We start from the raw sequence: 19,727 nt of genomic DNA on the forward strand, positions 1-19,727 counted from the left end.
TTGAAGTATTCAACTTCCTATTCTGTTAATCTGGGCAATTTATATTTTTTTTTTAAATAATCATCCATCTCATTTAGATTGCTGAATTTATGGGCGTACGGTTGGGCAAAGTAATTTCTAATTATTGTTTTAATTCCCTCCTCACTGGAGGTTAGTTCACCTTTCATTTTTTATACTGGTAATTTGATTTTCTTCTTTCGTTTTTAAAAAATCAAATTGACCAAAGGCTTATCAATTTCATTGTTTATTTCATAAAACCAACTCTTAGTTATATTTATTAGTTCAATAGTTTTCTTAATTTCAATTTTATTAATCTCTCCCTTGGTTTTCTGTATTTCTAATTTGTCATTTACTTGGGCATTTTCAATTCGTTCTTTTCCTAACTTTTTCAACTGCATGCCCAATTCATTGATCTCGTCTTTCTCTATTTTATTCATGTAGGCATTCAAAGATATAAAACTTCCCCTAAGAACTTCTTCTGCAGTATCTCGTAAGACATGGTAAGTTGTCTCATTATTGTCATTCTCTTGAATGAAATTACTGATTGTTTCTATAATTTGTTATTTAATCCACTCATTCTTTAGGTTTAGATTGTTTAGTTTCCAATTAATTTTTGGTTTATATACGTATGGCCTTTGATTACATATCGTTTTTAATGCATTATTATCTGAGAAGGACGCATTGACTATCTCTGCCTTTCTGCACTGGATTGTGAGGTTTATATGGCCTAGTACATGCTCAAATTTTGTACATGTGCCATGTAGCACTGAGAAAAAGGTATATTTCTTTCTACCCCGTTCAATTTTCTCCAGAGATCTATCTCATCTACCTTATACAGAGTTTTATTCACCTCCTTAACTTCTTTCTTGTTTATTTTGAGGTTAGATTTATCAAGTTCAGAGAGGGGGAGGTTGAGGTACCCACTAGGATAGTTTTGCTGTTTATTTCTTCCTGTAACTCCCTTAACTTATCCTCTAAAAATCTGGATGTTATACCACTTGGAGCATACATGTTTAGTAATGAAATTGTTTCATTGTCTATGGTGCCTTTTATCAGGACATAATTTCCTTCCTTATCTCTTTTAGTTAGATCCATTTCTGTTTCTGCTTTGCCTGAGATTAGGATTGCTACCCCTGCTTTATTTTTACATCAGCTGAAGCACGATATATTCTGCTCCCTGTGTGTATGCCCGTTTCAGATATGTTTCTTGTAAACAACATATTGTTGGATCACAGTTTTTAATCCATTCTGCTTTCCTTTTCTGTTTTATGGGAGAGTTCATCCCATTCACATTCACAGTTATGACTACTATCTGTGTCTTTCCCTCCATCCCCTTTCCCCCTTTTTATGCTTTTAGTTCTTCCTTCTCCCTTCTCCTCCACAAACAGAGTTCTAATTTTTGATCGCAGCCTTCCTCAGTCTTTCTTCTTTTCTTTCAGCCCTCTGTCCTTTAATCCCCTTTTCCCTTACTACTTCTTCCCTCCTTTTTAGCTTCCCCTCCTACTGCCTATAGAGTTAGTTGTATTTCTATACTTAACTCAGTTTTTCTTCCTTCCTTGAACTCAGTCAGATGAAAGTAACTCTCAAACAATGCTCATCTCCCTCCCCTTTCTCCTCTGCTGCAATATATTTTTTGTGCCTCTTCCTGTGATGTAATTTACCCTTTTCTGACTCCTCTTTTTTCACATCTCCCATTACAATCCCTTCACATTCTTGAATTACATTTTCATCATGACATCATTTTCTTTATACCACTCCCTCTATGTATATCCCTTTCATATATTTTAATACATGTACATTTCTAAACATTAACAAATAACAGTTTACTCACCTTGAACAACAAGTTTTTTCCCCGTTTACTTTTATATGCCTCTCTCAAGACCTATGTTTGAAGAGGTGGAGCCAAGATGGCAGAGTAGAAAGACACACACACAGAGGCTGCCCCCACACAACCCATAAAACACCTGTAGAGAAGGACTCTGAACAAATTTTGGAGCAGCAGAAGTGGGGAACAACAGAGTGGAGGAGATTTCCAGCCCAGGGTGACCTGAAAGACCCACAGGAAACGTCAGTTGCACCAGACATGGAGCAGAGCTCAGAGTGCGGAGACCAGCCCAGCCTTGGCCATGTGCATGGCTTGTGAACAGCCCTCCGGGGTGGAATCTTCAGTCCCAGAAGCACAGGGTCCACAGATCCCTCAACCCACAGGCGCCAAAGGTCAGTGACAGGATTTATTAAGCTGGTCAGGAAGGGAGAAGGGCCTTCACATCTGGCAGGTGGCAGGAGTTGTCAGGGCAGCCCCTACAGCAGCCTGAGACCATAGCCAGATCAAAAAAAACCCTGGGGGCACTGAAGAGCTGAGTCTTACCTCAGCCCGGTGTAGACACCCTGAGGCAGCTGGTCTTTGTCTCCGACTGAATGGAGGCCCCACCCCAGCAGCTTGACTGAATCCCACCCACCCCCCTCCCCAGTGCTAGCTTGGCTGAAATAGAGGTCAGGTGCCTGTGGAGAGGAAACTCTACGAAGATTCTGGGCACAAAAATCATTCCCTGAGCCCAGACAAGTACATGCTTGATTGTGCCACCTTGGAGGAACTGAGATCTTACAGGTCCCAGAGTATACCCTACAAAGGACCCAAAAGTCAAGTAACTTGTTGGGAAAATGCCCAAAAAAGGGAAAAAAATAAGACTATAAAAGGTTACTTTCCTGGTGAACAGATACCTTCTCTCATTCTTTCAGATGAGGAAATACAATGTTTACCATCAGGGAAAGACATAAAAGTCAAGGCCTCTGTATCCCAAACATCCAAAATAAGTATTCATTGGTCTCAGGCCATGGAAGAGCTCAAAAAGGATTTTGAAAATCAAGTTAGAGAGGTGGAGGAAAAATTGGGAAGAGAAATGAGAGCGATGCAAGAAAAGCATGAAAAGTGGGTAAACACCTTACTAAAGGATACCCCAAAAATGCTGAAGAAAATAAAATCTTTAAAAATAGGCTAACTCAATTGGCAAAAGAGGTTCAAAAAGCCAATGAGGAGAAGCATGCTTTCAAAAGCAGAATTAGCCAAATGGAAAAGGAGGTTCAAAAGCTCACTGAAGAAAATAGTTCTTTCAAAATTAGAATGGAACAGATGGAGGCTAATGACTTTATGAGAAACCAAGAAATCACAAAACAAAACCAAAAGAATGGAAAAAATGGAAGATAATGTGAAATATCTCATTGGAAAAACAACTGACATGGAAAATAGATCCAGGAGAGACAATTTAAAAATTATGGGACTGCTTGAAAGCCATGATCAAAAAAAGAGCCTAGACATCATCTTTCATGAAATTATCAAGGAAAACTGCCCTGATATTCTAGAACCAGAGGGTAAAATAAGTATTCAAGGAATCCACCAATCACCACCTGAAAAAGATCCAAAAAGAGAAACTCTTAGTAACTCTGTGGCCAAATTCCAGAGTTCCCAGGTCAAGGAGAAAATACTGCAAGCAACTAGAAAGAAACAATTCAAGTATTGTGGAAATACAATCAGGATAACACAAGATCTAGCAGCTTCTACATTAAGGGATAGAAGAGGGAGGAATATGACATTCCAGAAGTCAAAGGAACTAGAACTAAAACCAAGAATCACCTACCCAGCAAAACTGAGTATAGTACTTCAGGGGAAAAAATGGTCTTTCAATGAAATTGAGGACTTTCAAGCATTCCTGATGAAAAGACCAGAGCTGAAAAGAAAATTTGACCTTCAAACACGAGAATAAAGAGAAGCACTAAAGGGTAAACAGCAAAGAGAATCATAAGGGACTTAGTAAAGTTGAACTGTTTACATTCCTACATGGAAAGAAAATATTTGGAACTCTTGAAACTATTCAGTGTCTGGGTAGCTGGTGGGATTACACACACACACACACACACACACACACAGAGCACAGAGTGAATTGAATATGATAGGATCATATCTTTAAAAAAATGAAATTAAACGGTGAGAGAGAAATATATAGGGAAGAGAAAGGGAGAAATGGAATGGGGCAAATTATCTCTCATAAAAGAGGCAAGCAAAAGACTTTTTAGTGGAGGGAAAAAGAAGGGAGGTGAGAGAAAAACATGAAGTTTACTCTCATCACATTCGATTAAAGGAAGAAATAAAATGCACACTCATTTTGGTATGAAAACCTATCTTACAATACAGGAAAGTGGGGGAGAAGGGGATCAGCAGGGTTGGGAGGATGATGGAAGGGAGGGCAGTGGGAGGAGAGAGCAATTTGAAGTCAACACTCTTGGGGAGGGACAGGATCAAAAGAGAGAATAGAAGCAATGGTGGGCAGGACAGGATGGAGGGAATTATATTTACTCATACACAACACGACTATTATGGAAGTCATTTACAAAACTACCCAGATATGGCCTATATTGAATTGCCTGCCTTCCCAAAGGGAATGGGTGGGGAGGGAGGGATGGGGAGAAGTTGAAACTCAGAGTTTTAGGAACAACTGTTGAGTATTGTTCTTTCAACTAGGAAATAGAAACACAGATAATGGGGTATAGAAAGTTATCTTGCCCTACAGGACAAAAGAGAAGATGGGGAAAAGGGAAGGGAGGGATGTTAGAAGAGAGGGCAGATTGGTGATAGGGGCAATTAGAATGCTCGGCATTTTAGGGGGGAGGGGTGAAATGGGGAGAAAATTTGGAACCCAAAATTTTGTGGAAATGAATAAATAGGTAAATAAATTTAAAAAAATAAAAAATAAATAAAAAATAAAAGACCTATGTTTGAAGATCCAATTTTCTATTGAGCTCTGGCCTTTTCATCAGGAAGGTCTGGAAATCCCTTATTTCACTCAGTGTCCCTGCCTGAAATATTATTTTCATGTGGGTATAGTTAGGACATGATTTGTGCTATCCATCCCTGGAATAGGTATAGTTCTACTATGCTGTATGAGTGAGAAGAACCCACTTTTAGGGGGGCAATCCCACTTCTGTATTTGAAGAACCTTAGGTTCTTTCTCAGGTCTTTTTCCTACACAACACATTGGCTAAAGATCCTACAAGTCTTGCTGTTGAGTCCTAATCTGGACCTGCAGCATCATGGTGCTGTGGTGGTACTGAACATAGTGGAGGCTTCAAGGGAAATCATGGTGAAACTAATGTACAGTGAGATGTTGGAGATCCTCTGTCCTTGTCATGAGTGAATGAAGCTAGATCAGTCATAAGGGAAGCAACTGCTTGCCTTACAAAGGCAGTGGAATATGGGCTTATCAATCCCAGCAAGAAGAAGGAGAGAAGTTGGGTTCACTTCCAGTGCCAGGGCTGGGGCCAAGAGCCCCTTCAGCCCTTGTTTCTTAACTTTCTGCATTGTCCTTAACAGTGCTTAACAGGCACAGTGTCTGTTGCTACACAAGGAACAAATATGTAGAAGCAGCTGTGCCTGGCTGGAAAGGCAGTTGTGTTAGGTAGCAACTGGGAAAAGGGTAAAGAGGGACTAGCTTTCTCCCCATCACAAGACAGCTTTTTGGCTACTGCTGCATGTAGTATTTCCCCCGTCAGCGGTCAATCAAATGTGGGCACTTGGGGGGTGGGGCGGCAAGTGGGCCATCACCAGTCCAGTGGATTCTCTAGCCCCCTAAAAGGCATCTCAACTACTCCTCTGTGAGCATTACCTGCTTCCAACACTATAATAAAATGTGTAAAATACTCCAGTTGTGACTGGTTTATGAAAGTGTCCTGGTAGCTGGAGCTGGCCTGGAGGGATTCATGAGTAATTTGACATAAGAAGTTTTTACATAAGAAAGTTAATAGACAGAGGCTACATAAGACTGGCACAGTTTCTCCCTGCCCTCCTCACTTATTTTTGATATGTTCAATGCACGAGTTAATTATCAAGCAATAGGCCAGGTAGGAAGGGACCAACAAATTCAATTAGCTGGACTGAACTGTCCTGAGTTCATGCTTTCTGCCCAAGCTTCTAAGCTGCTCCATGATATGAATATGGCATGATCTAGCTACCACTGCCATCACATTTATCCTGACTAAGGTATGAAAAAATCCTTTTTCTTTTAATTCATGTAGGACAAGATTTGTACTTTTAAATTACTCCATTCATATTAGTTTTAAATTTCCTTTTCTGTGAACTTCTGAAAGGTAGGGACTTACATTTTGTATTTTCCCCCAATTTTAGCAGACAGCATGTGACTAATCAATTGTAAACACCAAATCTTTAACAGACCTACTGCTCTTTCCTCTCTTCTATGCACTGGCTTCTATATCTCTAGTAATCTTTCTTCTGACTCAATCACCTTAGTCAAAATGTTTTCCAAAAGGTCACCAAAGGTATTTCTTCTCTTGCAGATACTAGAAATTAATTGATCTCATTTTAATAAGTCAAAAGAAAACAGGGTAGAGAATGATACAATATTTTATATTTAATGTATACATTTATGCTTTCAATTATTTACTTAAAGATAAAGCATGTGAAATACATATGTATTATTGTTAAGTAACATAAATAAATATTACAGTTAAATTTCTAGGACCATGTAGGCCTACAAAGGGACCTTTAGATTCAGGAGAGTATTTTTCTTGTGTCCAGCATGAACAAAAAGAATATTTAAAAAAAGAAAAAAAAAACCAAACTAACCGCAACAATCAAACTTGTAGTGAAGTCTAGGAGGTATGAAGCAGTACAAACTGGGAGAGCACTGAAGATTTCAAAGGTGGAAGCCCTCGATGATTTTTACCGCTGGAAGAGAAATAAAAAGCAGATGAGGAAAGTGGGAGGCGGGAAGCACATTCCCAGAAAGAGCCCAAAAATCTGGTACGTCTGAGAAGTTTTCTTCCTTGACACACACCAAGCAGAGCAGCTGTACTGATAGTCCCAGGCATGGTTTAGAAGGGGCAAGCAGAGGGAATGATGCCATGAGGCACATCTAAGTTACCTATACTAGCAAGAGTCATGGAAAAACACAAGGTGAGTTGCTTGGTACAGTAACAAAAAGCTCAGGTGCACAAAGTTATGCCCTAAGACATGCTGAACCATGTCTAGAAGATACTTGGTGAAGAGGTAGTACCCAAGAGGGCAAAAAAGGCTGAAACGTTGACACTTCAACCTTCTCTTACAAGGACAAGACATGTTTATCATTATCTGTGGCTGAGAGTTCTGTTGGGAACTGCTGCCAAGCCAACCTTAGGCTGAAGTGTAATGGCATGAGAGAAGTTGGAAGCAAAATATAAAGACCATCAGAAGAATAAGCTAATGGACATTTAATGAAATCATAATAACTAGAAAGAAACATGGTTTCTCAGGCTGTGAGAACAGTAGCAGCTCCGCAACAGGAAATCCTGTTTCATGCAAGTGCCTGGCTTAAACCTGACCAAAGGAACAGGCATGATGAGAACCCTTTGCTTATCAGTCAATAATAAAAGGACTAATCATAGCAATGGAAAAACTGTTCATCCCTTTGCTAGATGGAATTTTAAGACAGAAGGAATTTATAGATAGAAGGAGCCCCATAGGTCATATAGTTAATGTTCCTTCATTTATTACGCTAGCTTGATGCCTATTCCAGCTTTGAATTTCAATTCTAATTTAGAGAGGCATAAAGCTGGACCTGGAGTCAGGAATATCTGAGTTCAAAACCTGTGTGACCTGGGCAAGTCACTTAAACTCAGTTTCCTCACTTGTAAAATGAGGAGAATAACAATCCTTCCCTCCCAGGTTTAAGGATCAAATGAGATAATATTTGAAAAGTGCCTAGCATAGCACCTATAGTAGGCTCTTGTTTCCTTCCTTCCAAGTTTATAATACAATTCTAGAAAATTCCTATCCTCTTGACTCCATACTCTAAAACCTTAATGCAGTTAAAATAAGATAGACGGCTGAGTGTTCACTAGTTATTGTGGTGGTTAGTGAGGTAGAGGATCTATGAGAAACTGTCCCTGTCCCACTCCCAAAAGAAGGTAAGCAATGATTAGGTAAATGGTGCTGGGCTGTGATACCATTGACTCAACCAACTTGGATTAAACTTTCCAAGCCAGCAGGTTGCCATTTTGGATATTAATCCTGCTATCTTTTTTCCAAATGATTCTTCTCTGACTAGGAGGAAGACTTTTTAGCAAGGCAAAGCTTGATTACCTTGTGGGCTTTGCCCGATGAACTAGGCCGTGGTTCTTGCTTCCTGCAGGGTATTCTGGATCTGCTGCTGCGTAACCCTACTGCTCCTGTATGCTGGCTCTTCTTTAGTTGCTATAGGAATAACAATCGTCAGTGGTAAGGACAACACCAAAGCAAAATGAGGGTAGGAAGGCAGAGCCCCAAAGCTAGTCTACAGCATGCATAAAATGGAAGGCAAGGACATGGACTATATGCTATTACAATCCATAAAACTTAGCAGAAATACAATGCTCAAAGAGCTCACAGCTTCTCTGTTTGCTTACTTACTCGTTCCTCCTTTTCCTTCTCTTTCTTCAAATGAAACGTCTCCCACTGTTTAGTCATATATTCTAGGAAGTTCTGGCCATTCACTACAAAAACCTTGGAATGTTGCTCTTGCCACATTTCAATCTGTGCTTTCAACTTTTCTTCTAGCTAAGGTCATTAAAAAAAGAAAAGCTTACTATCAATAACTTACTAATATCCTATTAAGCTTGCCGTTCTCAAAGGGTTACATCTTCCATTCAGAGGCTCATTGTGCTATTTCACTATGTTTGTGACTCTAAGTAAAACACGAGACAAAGACAGAGAATGTATGTAAAATTGATCATAGGAAACAAAATCCAGGCTTATTTAGAAAACACATGATGGAGGAAAGAGATATAAACCACAGTCATTCTTTTTCAAATTTGTTTGTCTTGACGGCATTTGATGCTATGGTATACAGCAAAGCCCACGTCTCAACGACTGGAGGTCTTCATGAGAATCCTTATTCATGAGGAAGTTCTACCCTGAGAACATCTTCTGTGACCCAATGGACAACTCTAGCAAGGATGGACTTCCTGAAAGAGCTATCATATAGCATTCTATCTGTTCGGAGAAATTAATATAGAGGGACTTGTTTCTTGGGCAGAAAACTTTTTTTAAATTTATTTATTTATATTTAGTTTTCAACATTCACTTCCATAAGATTTTAAGTTCTAAATTTTCTCCCCCTCCCCAAGATGGCTTGCAATCTGATATAGTCTCCACATATACATTAATATTCAATATATTTTCACATTAGCTATGTTGTAAAGAAGAACTAGAATTAATGGGAGGAACCAAGAGAAAGAAGAAACAAACAAAAAAGAAAGCAAGTAGTATGCTTTGATCTGCATTCAGATCCCATAGTTTTCTCTCTGGATGTGGATAGCATTTTCCATCATGAGATTTTGGAGTTGTCTATCAATGTGGGCCATCACACAATGTGGCTGTTACTGAATACAATACTCTCCTGGTTCTGCTCCCCTCACTCAGCATCAGTTCATGTATGTCTTTCTAGGTTGTTCTGAAGCCCACTTGATCATCATTTCTTATGGAATATTAGTATTCCATGATATTCACATACCATAACTTACTTAGTCATTCCCCAATGGATGGGCATTCCCTCGATTTCCAGTTCTTGGCCACCACAAAAAAGAGTTGGTATAAATGTTTTTTGTACGTGTGGGTCTTTTTCCCAGTTTTATGCTCTCTTTGAGATACAGTCCTTGAAGGGGTATTGCTGGGTCAAAGGGTATGCATATTTTTATAGCCCTTTGGGCATAGTTGCAAATTGCTCTCCAGAATGGTTGGATCAGCTGACAGCTCCACCAACAATGAATTAGTGTTCCAACTTTTCCACATCTTCTCTAAAATGTATCACTTTCCTATTTTGTCATGCTAGCCAATCTGATAGCTATAAGGTGGTACCTCAGAATTGTTTTGATTTGCATTTCTCTAATCAATAGTAACAGAGCATTTTTTCATATGACTAGAGAGAGCTTTCATTTCTTCCTCTGAAAATTGCCTGTTCATCTCCTTTGACCGTTTATCAATTGTGGAATGACTTTAATATTTAAAATATTAAATTTTCTAAATTTTAGAAATTAGGCCTTTATCAGAGACACTTGTAAAAATTGTTTCTCATCTTTCTGCTTCCCTTCTAATCTCAGCTGCATTGGCTTTGCTTGTGCAAAAACTGCAATTTAATGTAATCAAAATTATCCATTTTGTATTTCATAATGTTCTCTATCTTTTGTTCGGTCATAAATTCTTCTGTTCTCCATAAGTCTGACAGGTAAACTATTCCTTGCTCTCCTGGTTTGCTTATAGTATCAGCCTTTATATCTAAATCTTGTACCCATTTTGACTTTATCATGGTATATGGTGAAAGACGCTGATCTATGCCTAGTTTCTGCCATACTATTTTCCAATATTCCCAGCAGTTTTTGTTAAATAATGAGTTCTTATCCCAGAAGTTGGAATCTTTGAGTTTATCAAACAGTGGACTACTATAGTCATTGCTGGGCAGAAAACTTAAAGGATAGATTTTAAAAGATATTATTGGTATCTAATTTTTTGTCACCTTTATTCCTGAATTTATCTCTTTCATTCTTTCCTCCTCAGTGTGTCATCCTTTATAACAAAGAACAAAATTGGGTGGAGGTGGGGGCACAAAGCAGTTCAGCGAAACTAACTAAGACATCAATCCAAATTAAAAACTCCACATCTACAAAGAAGAAAGGGATATTAAGGGACATTTTCTTAATTCTTCCAGCTCAAGTTTGGTTATTATCATCAAGTAGCATTCAGTTTCAAAATTTTGTTCCTTCCATTGATGTTGTTATAATCAGTGTGTGTTGTTTTCCTCATTCTGCTTTTTAGATAGATTTGAAATAAGGGACCCTGCATGCAAAACACAAGGAGCACGCCAAAAAGCATTGTCTACCTTAGAGAGTGTTTTTTGGAGCGTGGCTCGTTGCTTTTCTTCTTTCAAGAGATTTCCACCACGGTTCATAAATCTACTTGGATCTGAAGTTTTTCTCTGTGGAGACAATATATTTTGTTTTATTTATTTTTCAAAATTTATTTTATTCTGAACTTAAGAAATAAAACAGACATTTCCATGACACATTAAAATAGGAAAAAAAGAGGACTGCACATGAAACTGCAAATCTATTATCTACAACTTGTTATTTATATAAAATATATATTAAACCTATTGCACAAGTTCTTTTTTTCTTTTTTTCTTCCCTCTCCACTCTGGCCATAGAGATGGCCACCATTAGACACAGATATGTATTTATATGTGAAATCATTCTATACATACTTCTATTTATCAGTTCTTTTTCTGGATTCAGGTTGCATCTCCCTCCATAGGTCATGTGTAGTTAATTGGGGTATTTATAATAGTCAAAATGACTTAGTTGCTTCAAGTTTTTCTTAAAACAACATTGCTTTTATCGTATAAAATATTCTCTTTGTTCTGTCCATTTTGCTCTTCATAATTTTGTGCAAATTTATCCATGTTTTTCCAAGGTCACTGAGCTCATCATTTCAGATAGCATAAAAGTATTCCATCATAATGATAAGACACAACTTGTTCAGCCAATTCCCAACTGACAGGCATCCCTGAAATTTCCAGTTTTGCCACCAGAAGGAGAGCTGCTATATTTTAAAACATATAGGCTCTTTTTGTTTTTCCGTAATCATCTCTGCACATACAACTAGTAGTGATATTGCTGGGTCAAAGGGTATAGACAGTTTAATAATTCGTCCAGATTGCTCTCCAGAATGGTTGGATCAGTTCACAGTTCCACCAACAATGAATTAGTGTCCCAATTGTTCCACCTCCCCTCCAAAATTTGCTACTTTCCTCTTCCTTTATTTGAGAAATAATGTATAAGATTGTTTCCCAATTTTCTGCTTTGCTTCTGAATTTGGCTATGTTTGCTTTGTTTGTACAAAACATTTTTAATTTAATGTAATTGAAATTATGCATTTTACACCTCATGCTGCTCTCTCTCTTGTTATTCAAAAATTGTTAACCTCTAAGTCTGATAAGTAATATGTCCCATGTTCTTCAAATTTTCTTGTAATATCTCTCTTTCTATCTCAGTCATGTCTCCATTTTGACCTTATCTTGGTAAATGGTATAAGATAATGGTCTATTCTCAATTTCTGCCAAACTGCTTTCCAGTTTTTTCAACATTTTTTTTTTACTAAAAAATGAATTCTTATCCCCAAAATGTAAGTCTTTACACACTTGTAAAACACAAGGTTACTATAGTCATCTGCTGCTGTAAATTGAGACAACATAATTTAATGAGAGCTACTATTTAACTAATAAATCCAAACATAGAACGAAGATTTAGTTCCTGAAAGTCCTTTAATTCCATAAAACCATACCTTCCAGGAGGCAAAAAGATATTCCTTCCCTGCACTAACAACTAAGCTGCTAGAAAAGGAATCCAAAATATTCCCAACTAGAACTGATCTTTAAGTAGGTTCATGAGAAGTCAACAAGACATGACCTGTGGTAAAGAGGAGACTTAGGAGGCAAAACCAGCTTTCAGATATCTCATTGCAGCAAGGGAATAGGGTTTAAGCAATTGTGTTCAGGGTAATTTATTTCTTCTGTTCTTACCTTTCCTTCCTTCCCTCCCTCTGAAAAAATACCTCAAGCTCCAAGAAAAGACTCCAGCTCTTTTCCCACTTCAGAACACCTTCAAAGAGTTCTTTGTGGGAGTCATAATATTGTTTCAACTTCACAAGTTCTTCATCATGTAGCTGTAGCAAGATTTCTGTGTAGTTCTCTGTGTAAGGGTAATGATGGAGTCAAATTTTGAAATTCCTCTAAACTTAAATAACCTAGTATCACTTGTATTTCCTGTTTCCAGTACAGTAAAATACCCCAATTTTCCAAGTATAACGAGACACTTACACTCTTTCTTATCCCAGCTTCTTGATCACTTGAGCCTCACTCGATCCATTTCATCCTATCCTTTTCCATCAAATTGCTCTTCTCTTCCCTACCTTCTCCAATATCTTTCATTTCTCCCTGTCTACTACAGGTTTCCCTGACATCTACAAACATGCCCCTATCTCGTCCACCCTTAAATTCTCACTTGATCCATCTCTCTGTCCTGGTTATTAACCTACAGAGCTCTCCTCTCTTTTGTAGCTGACCTCCTTAAGGAAGATATCTACAGTCTATGCCTTCACTTCTTTTCCTCTTAGCTTTGTCCAATCTGGCTTCTGACCTCATCATTCAATTGTCTCTAAAGCTATCTACAATCTCTTTATTGATTTGATTTTAATATTTTCCCCTATTACATGTAAAAACAATTTTTAACCTTTACTTTTTATAACTTTGAGTTCCAAAGACCCTCCTCCTTTCAACTCTAGGGATTTGTAAAGGCTCTCTATCCCTCTTTATCTCTGCCTCTTGGTTTCTCTGGTTGCCTTCAAGTCTCAACTAAAATCTCACCTTCTCAACTAAAATCTCACCCTTCTGCAAGAAGCCTTCTCCCTTAATGATACTGCATTCCCTCATTTTACTTCCAATTTGCATTGGATGTTGCTTGTACATAATTGTTTGCATGTTGTTTCTTCCATCAGTTGTGAACTTTTTGAGGGTAAAGACTTTTTTGTCATTCTTTGTATCCCCAATGCACAAAGCACATGACCAATCTCTCTCTAAACTAACCTTAATAAAATATAATAACCACCCTTTGGCTCAAAAGCTTTTGATGGCTCTCCACCCAAAGAATAAAGACCATATTCTTTTATTCATCCTTCTAGGGCCAGGAAAAAATACATATATACATACACATATATGAATACATGCATGCATATTCTCTCTCTGTGTCTCTGCTGTCTCTCTCTGGATACACACACACACACACACACACACACACAACTAAATATAATCGGTTTCTTTTGTAATTCTTTGTGTTTTATTTTAGGCAGTTAAAAACATTCTTTTGATTAAGGGTCCAGAGCCTTCAGACTGCCCAAGAGGTCTATGTCACAAAGGTTAAGAATGCATGTTCTAATACCCCTAATGGCACAACCTTACTTTTCACACTCCTCCCCCAAATAGATAATACTATGTTCATTCTAACCTCCATGCTTTCATTCATACTATATCTATTCTACACTTTTTATCAAAATACTATCTATCCTGATTTCAAGCCCAGGTCAAATTTTACCTCCTACTTCCAGTTTTTCCCTGCCATTTCATCTCAGTTACTGTTTGTCTAGTATTTAATTGTACTATTTCTTTTCATATAATCACATACTGCCTTCTATTGTCTATGGTTATTTCATGATATTTATCATGTTTGTGTTAGCCATCTCTCTCCAATGAAAATATAAGCTCCTTAAGGGTAGGACCCAAGTTTTCTAAACTTCTTTTGCATCCTCTGCATCAGGATTAAGCATGGTCAGAATTCACATACTTGATAAGCATAGATGTATCTCATCCAAGGTGGCCAGCTAAAATTAAAAGATTCAAGAAGGAAAAGTTTCGTATTCCTTTCTTACTCTGTCATATCATTTCTAGAAAAAATGCTTCAAATGAGAGAAGCTGCAGATTACTTCTAACAGCCTTACAAACAGTATCTGTACAAGAATTACATTGATAACCAGAAAAAATAATCTAGCTTGAATTCCTTTTCAAATGTATTTTCTTCTTGTCAGGAGACCTGGCTTATAGAAATACAGTAGTAAGCAGGCAAGTCTATCCATACTAACCATCACAGTAATGGGTGAAGGCTTCTTTCTGCTGTTGACTGTAAAAGCATCTTTCCCAATATAGCACCAGCTCCACCCTGATTGCTGTAATCATTTTCTTCAAGTTCTGAAGTCTCAGATCCTCCAACCGATCCGCTTCTAATTGTAGCTGCAAAGGGGAGAAAAGTGCCAAAAATGCCTCTCCTTTTTCTCTAGAACAGGTTTAATATTAGTTTTATGCCAAGCTTCTTCTGTTTAGTCAAGCAACAGTTTAGACTTTGATTTCACCTAATCATCTGCCAAGTTTTCAGAGTTCCAAATAACAGGCAAGAGTACCGGCCATAAAGGGTTAATTCATAATATAAGATATTCAGTGACTTAAAAGTATGTTCCAAGATGGTTTCCAAGAATGAATCTATAAAAGAGGGTCATTAGTTTCCTAAGTTTTCCACAAAGTTCTAAAATAGCTTTCAGAGGACAGTAACCAAAACCCAGAAGGCCTGGAGACATATTTAAGGTCTCCTTGCCAAAACTAGTGGAAAAACATAACTTTTGTTATAAGAGTTGGCAATCTATGGTATACACACCAAAGATAATGCACCCCATTTCCATGCTGCAAAAAATGTTTCACAGGTCAGAGGCTGGACAGCAGTCATCAATCCTTTCTTCCCACCATGTCTGGCACACTTAACAAAAAGAATCAGAACCTTGACATACCAGGTTAGAAAGGTTGCCCATCTCTAGCATATGATATTTTCTTACCATTTTTCTGATTTTGGACTTTGACCCAGTCAGGGATGCGGCCAGAGCTTCTCTCTCCTCCATAGGTATTTGTAACCAGAGCCAGAGTTCCATGATTCGAGAGCGTAGGCCTTTACATACAGCTTCATTCTCAATTTTCTCCATTTCTAGCTGCAACAAAGAAAATGAGTTCTTATTCAAAGCAAAGTACCTCCCTCTAAAGACAAATAGCTGCAGATGCTGACACAACAAGGTAGAGGAACAGACTGGATGTCTGAAATCTGATCAGCCTAAAAAAGAGTGAATTAATGAAAAAACATTAAGGGCTTACTCTAATTACTGCTCTCAAGGAGCTTTTGTTCTAACGTGGGAAGATAACACATGAAAGGGAGGTAGACATGACTGGCAACCTGGCTTGGAATTGGCTGGTAGTGCTGTGGCGCTCTGATAATTCCATGGCAAAAGTTCACTCATGGGAGGCCAGAATCCTAGGGACAGAAACCACATTCCAGTGGAAATGAGTTGAAGCAACATGGTTTAGAAATAGCCAGGAAGTGAAAACTGGCTAGGTGTTGGGTTTCTATTTAAAGCCTTTCAGATAATAGTTCAGTGCTGCTTCTGTTTGTATTAGGGCTTTGACAGAAATATTAACTAGGATTAAGGCAGCTGAACAAGCTGGTGAAAAGGACTAGGAAGTTTACTATAAATAAAGGTCTTTCAGAAACCCAGAGGTGGTGAATTGGTAGGAACAAGCAACTATTCACCAAGCCTACCACTTCCCACAAGTTGGAAGAACATGGGCAATTTTGTAACAATTTGGAGAAAATACATTATGTTTATCTATCAGTGAAGAATAATTCAAAACCAAAGAATGAAACAATTCTGATTCTCAAGTTTATACTGCAAGGTGTCACGGCAAATGAAATGAGCATGTAAAGAATGAAAAGAAGTATTTCAAAAGAATAAAAACAGGAAGAGGCATAAGGGAATCCAAACCTGTGTGGGGAGGCAGAAGGATGGAAAAAAATGTGATGGGGGTGGAGAAGGAAGATTTCATCATTTTGAGCTCTGCAACTGATACAAGGCTCTTTCCACAGAGCAAGGAAGTGGGCCCTCTCAGGAGGAAACAGCTCCTTGTGTTCTGCTCTGAAGGAAGGACAATGTGAAACTGGTATGTTGCCAAGAGCAGGGTTCTTTAGTACTAGTCAGATGAAGAAGAAATAGAGGTGACTTCCTGCTGAGGGGTACATCAACCATGTATAATTCAGAGGTAGACTGAATATATAAAACATTGTGATAATGGCTAAAGTCTTAGATTTAGATTCCAATTCTACCTCAGACACTTACTAGCAGTGTGATTCTGGGAAAGTCACTTAGTCTCTGCCTTGGTTTCCTCATGAGATTGTAAAATACTCTGTAAATTTTAAGGAACTGTATAAATGTAACCTATTAACATTACCACTGCCCTCTCCTAGCAGTTCGCAAAAGGATAAATCATATCGAGAAGAGTAGCAGTGATTATGAAACACTGTACAAGAAAACAAAGGCCTTAGGATATTTTCCCCATTGCTACTAATTGAAGAAAAGGCTATGAGGAGAGGTGGATGTTGGAAGTGAACTGATTAAGAAGGCTAAAAAGAGAATTTGGATTTCTGGACCAAAGCTTAAATGAAAGGACTGATGAGCACTTACCCAAAGCTTCAGTACACCTAACAAGAGCCAGCAAAAATATATTTGCCTGCAGTCTTTTCATCTGATATATAGTCTATACTGTCTATACTGAAAATGTGGGGGGGGGGGGGGCGGGGAAGGGAGAAAATTATTCACAGATATTTGCCAAGCCAGATACTACAGGGAGTAGCAGGTTCAACATAGAAAGAATAATACCCCCAAAGTCGACAAATCAATACACAGAAAACAGTCTCCAAGCTTGCAATATGACGTGCAGCCTCAAATGTCAATGCACAAATACATAAAATATGGATAATAAGATGAACTAGCTATCTCAGTGCAAGGGGATAAATATGATATCACAGCTATAACTGAGAATTGTAGGATGGGATACATAGTTGGAATATGGCTTTAAAGGGCAGACTCTACTTAAAGGGAAGAGAAAAGATTATAGGGATGGTAGAGTACTGTTGCATATGAAGAATGCCTCCTGAGGAAATTCACCTCTCTAGTTTGGGAATGATGTGTAAAACATTTGGGTAAGGATACATGAAGGGAGAAACAGATGCCAATATTACCACACTACAGCTGACCTAAGCAGAAAGAGAATATAGAATGCATAATATTTGAGAAACAGAGATAGACCTGACCTTCAAATATCTAGACATGCTAGGATTTTCTGTCAAATTATTGACTTCTCAATGATAATTTTACTCCCCAAAATTAAAAAAAGCTGCAGAAAGTACTCGTCTGGCTTTGGATTCTGACTAAAATAAGGAACTGGCTGCAAATTTAAAGGAATGGGTACCCTGTGAGGAAGTGACCATGCTATTTTAACATTTCTGATAGAAAAAAGGGAAATTGAGCATCCCAGAATACATTTTGGATTTTAGGAGGGCAATCCAATTTCAGAAGATTCAAAGAAAGAGCAGGTACTATCCCATGGCCTAAAATTCTACAGAGGGAGCTAGGCCAAGAAAGACAGGAAATTCTGAAGAACTCTGAAGGAACAAATAAAAGAATCTGATAAAACAGAAAAAGGAAGAAATGTTTGTAGAAATGGACCAATATGGAGAAAACAGTCACCAATTTAGATGCTTAAAATATGTGTGTGTGTGTGTGTGTGTGTGTGTGTGTGTGTGTGTATACACACACACACACACACACACATATATATATATATATATACACACACACATACACATACACACACATATACCTGTAGAAGTAAAGAAAGATTAACAGTCGATGGGTATAAAATAGCGTTATGGTTTAAATATAAGTAGAATCTGAAACTCAGAATGAGCTGAGGCTACTGATGAATCCTAAGGAAAACAAAGGGGTCTTTTTTAGGTATGGAGGGGCAAGACAAAGAACAAAGAGACAGGACTGCTGTTTGGGATGGCCTGGACAATAAGAAAGGATAAAAAGGAGAATGCAGAACTATGCAACTCTTGTTTTGCTTCTCTTTGCTTTACACCAAGAAGAATGATTTTCATCTCAGGAAGGACAAAAAAAACATGGTTGACAGGAAGTTGAAACTGAAGATAAGTGAGGTGATGGTAAGAGAATCTCTAGTTGCCTTCAATGAGTTAAAGTCACTAGACTCAAACACACAACTGTCTGAAATAACTGGTGAATATGACAGCTAATCCATCATTAGTGATCTCTGAAAATCCCTCCACTGGAGAGATGCTACAAACTTGGAAATCAGCACATTTCCACTCACCTTTGATACCTTTCAAATGTATCTGGGGAAAAAAAAGGTTTCTTTTTTATCATGACCTCGACAAACATGGATATTTCCATTACATGAGGAACAGAAAAAAAGGATTGTGTAGGAAATTGTCTATCTCTATTAGACACAGATTATTTTTTCAAGTATATATCGAATTTAAACTGATAGGACAGGATGGCCGATTGTCTGTATTCACTACTGAATTTCTCCAACATCTGTCACTTTCCATTTTTGTCAACTTTACCAATTGGATGGGTGTGAGGGAGAACCTAAGTTGCTTTAATTTGTATTTCCTTAATTATTAGTATAGGAAAGTTAAGTAATGCAAGGATAGATCACTGGGTTGGTGTGATGGTATTTTAATATGGGGAGATTTTTCTCATTCATTAATAGACCCATGTGACTGCATGGGTCAAATGAGTTTGAGTCACATGGAACCTGTAGTGAGAGGAGTTTGCTGAATGGGTGGAAAAGGAAGAGGTAGAGGTAGAGCAGAGCTGAGAATTTAGTTTGGAGAGCAGTGAGAACTAGGAAGGATGCAGGCAGCTGGCTAGGGTGAGTGAGAAAGCTTGTTTGTAATTTGTTTAATGGAGCTGGTTTGTGGGAAGCCTAGCAGCGAGAAGGCTTGGGGATGGTATTGTCCTCTGCATTGTTGTTGTGTATAGATTTTTGTTACTGTGATGGATTTGGCTTTCTGGTGTCTGAATAAATGTTTTGGTTCTGCCTTCTATGTGGACAGTCTGTGGTATTTCACAATTCAGAATTTCACTGGGATATTCATGGCCGCTGTAGGTGCTGTGAACAGCATATTGGTGTTACATTTGGGAATCAGGAAGATTCATCTTCAGGAGTTCAAATCTGGTCTCAGACACTTAGGAGCTGATGACCCTA

At 38.1% G+C, this 19,727-nt stretch overlaps 1 protein-coding gene across 1 annotated transcript in view; it reads right to left on the reverse strand.

Annotated features, from left to right (window-relative positions):
• Positions 1-6,401: 6,401 nt before the first annotated feature.
• The window catches only part of LOC140515151 (protein regulator of cytokinesis 1-like), a 38,500-nt gene continuing 25,174 nt past the window's right edge, over positions 6,402-19,727 (reverse strand). Inside the window, exons 6-12 of the mRNA XM_072625699.1 lie at positions 15,449-15,598; positions 14,708-14,855; positions 12,629-12,765; positions 10,899-10,994; positions 8,435-8,581; positions 8,129-8,239; positions 6,402-6,736 (exon numbers count right to left, since the gene is read on the reverse strand). Coding sequence (XP_072481800.1) covers positions 6,731-6,736; positions 8,129-8,239; positions 8,435-8,581; positions 10,899-10,994; positions 12,629-12,765; positions 14,708-14,855; positions 15,449-15,598 — 795 coding nt within the window. The 3' untranslated portion in view covers positions 6,402-6,730. The remainder of the gene's footprint in view (positions 6,737-8,128; positions 8,240-8,434; positions 8,582-10,898; positions 10,995-12,628; positions 12,766-14,707; positions 14,856-15,448; positions 15,599-19,727) is intronic.

Source organism: Notamacropus eugenii, chromosome X, assembly GCF_028372415.1.
Source record: "Notamacropus eugenii isolate mMacEug1 chromosome X, mMacEug1.pri_v2, whole genome shotgun sequence".
NCBI lineage: Eukaryota > Metazoa > Chordata > Mammalia > Diprotodontia > Macropodidae > Notamacropus > Notamacropus eugenii.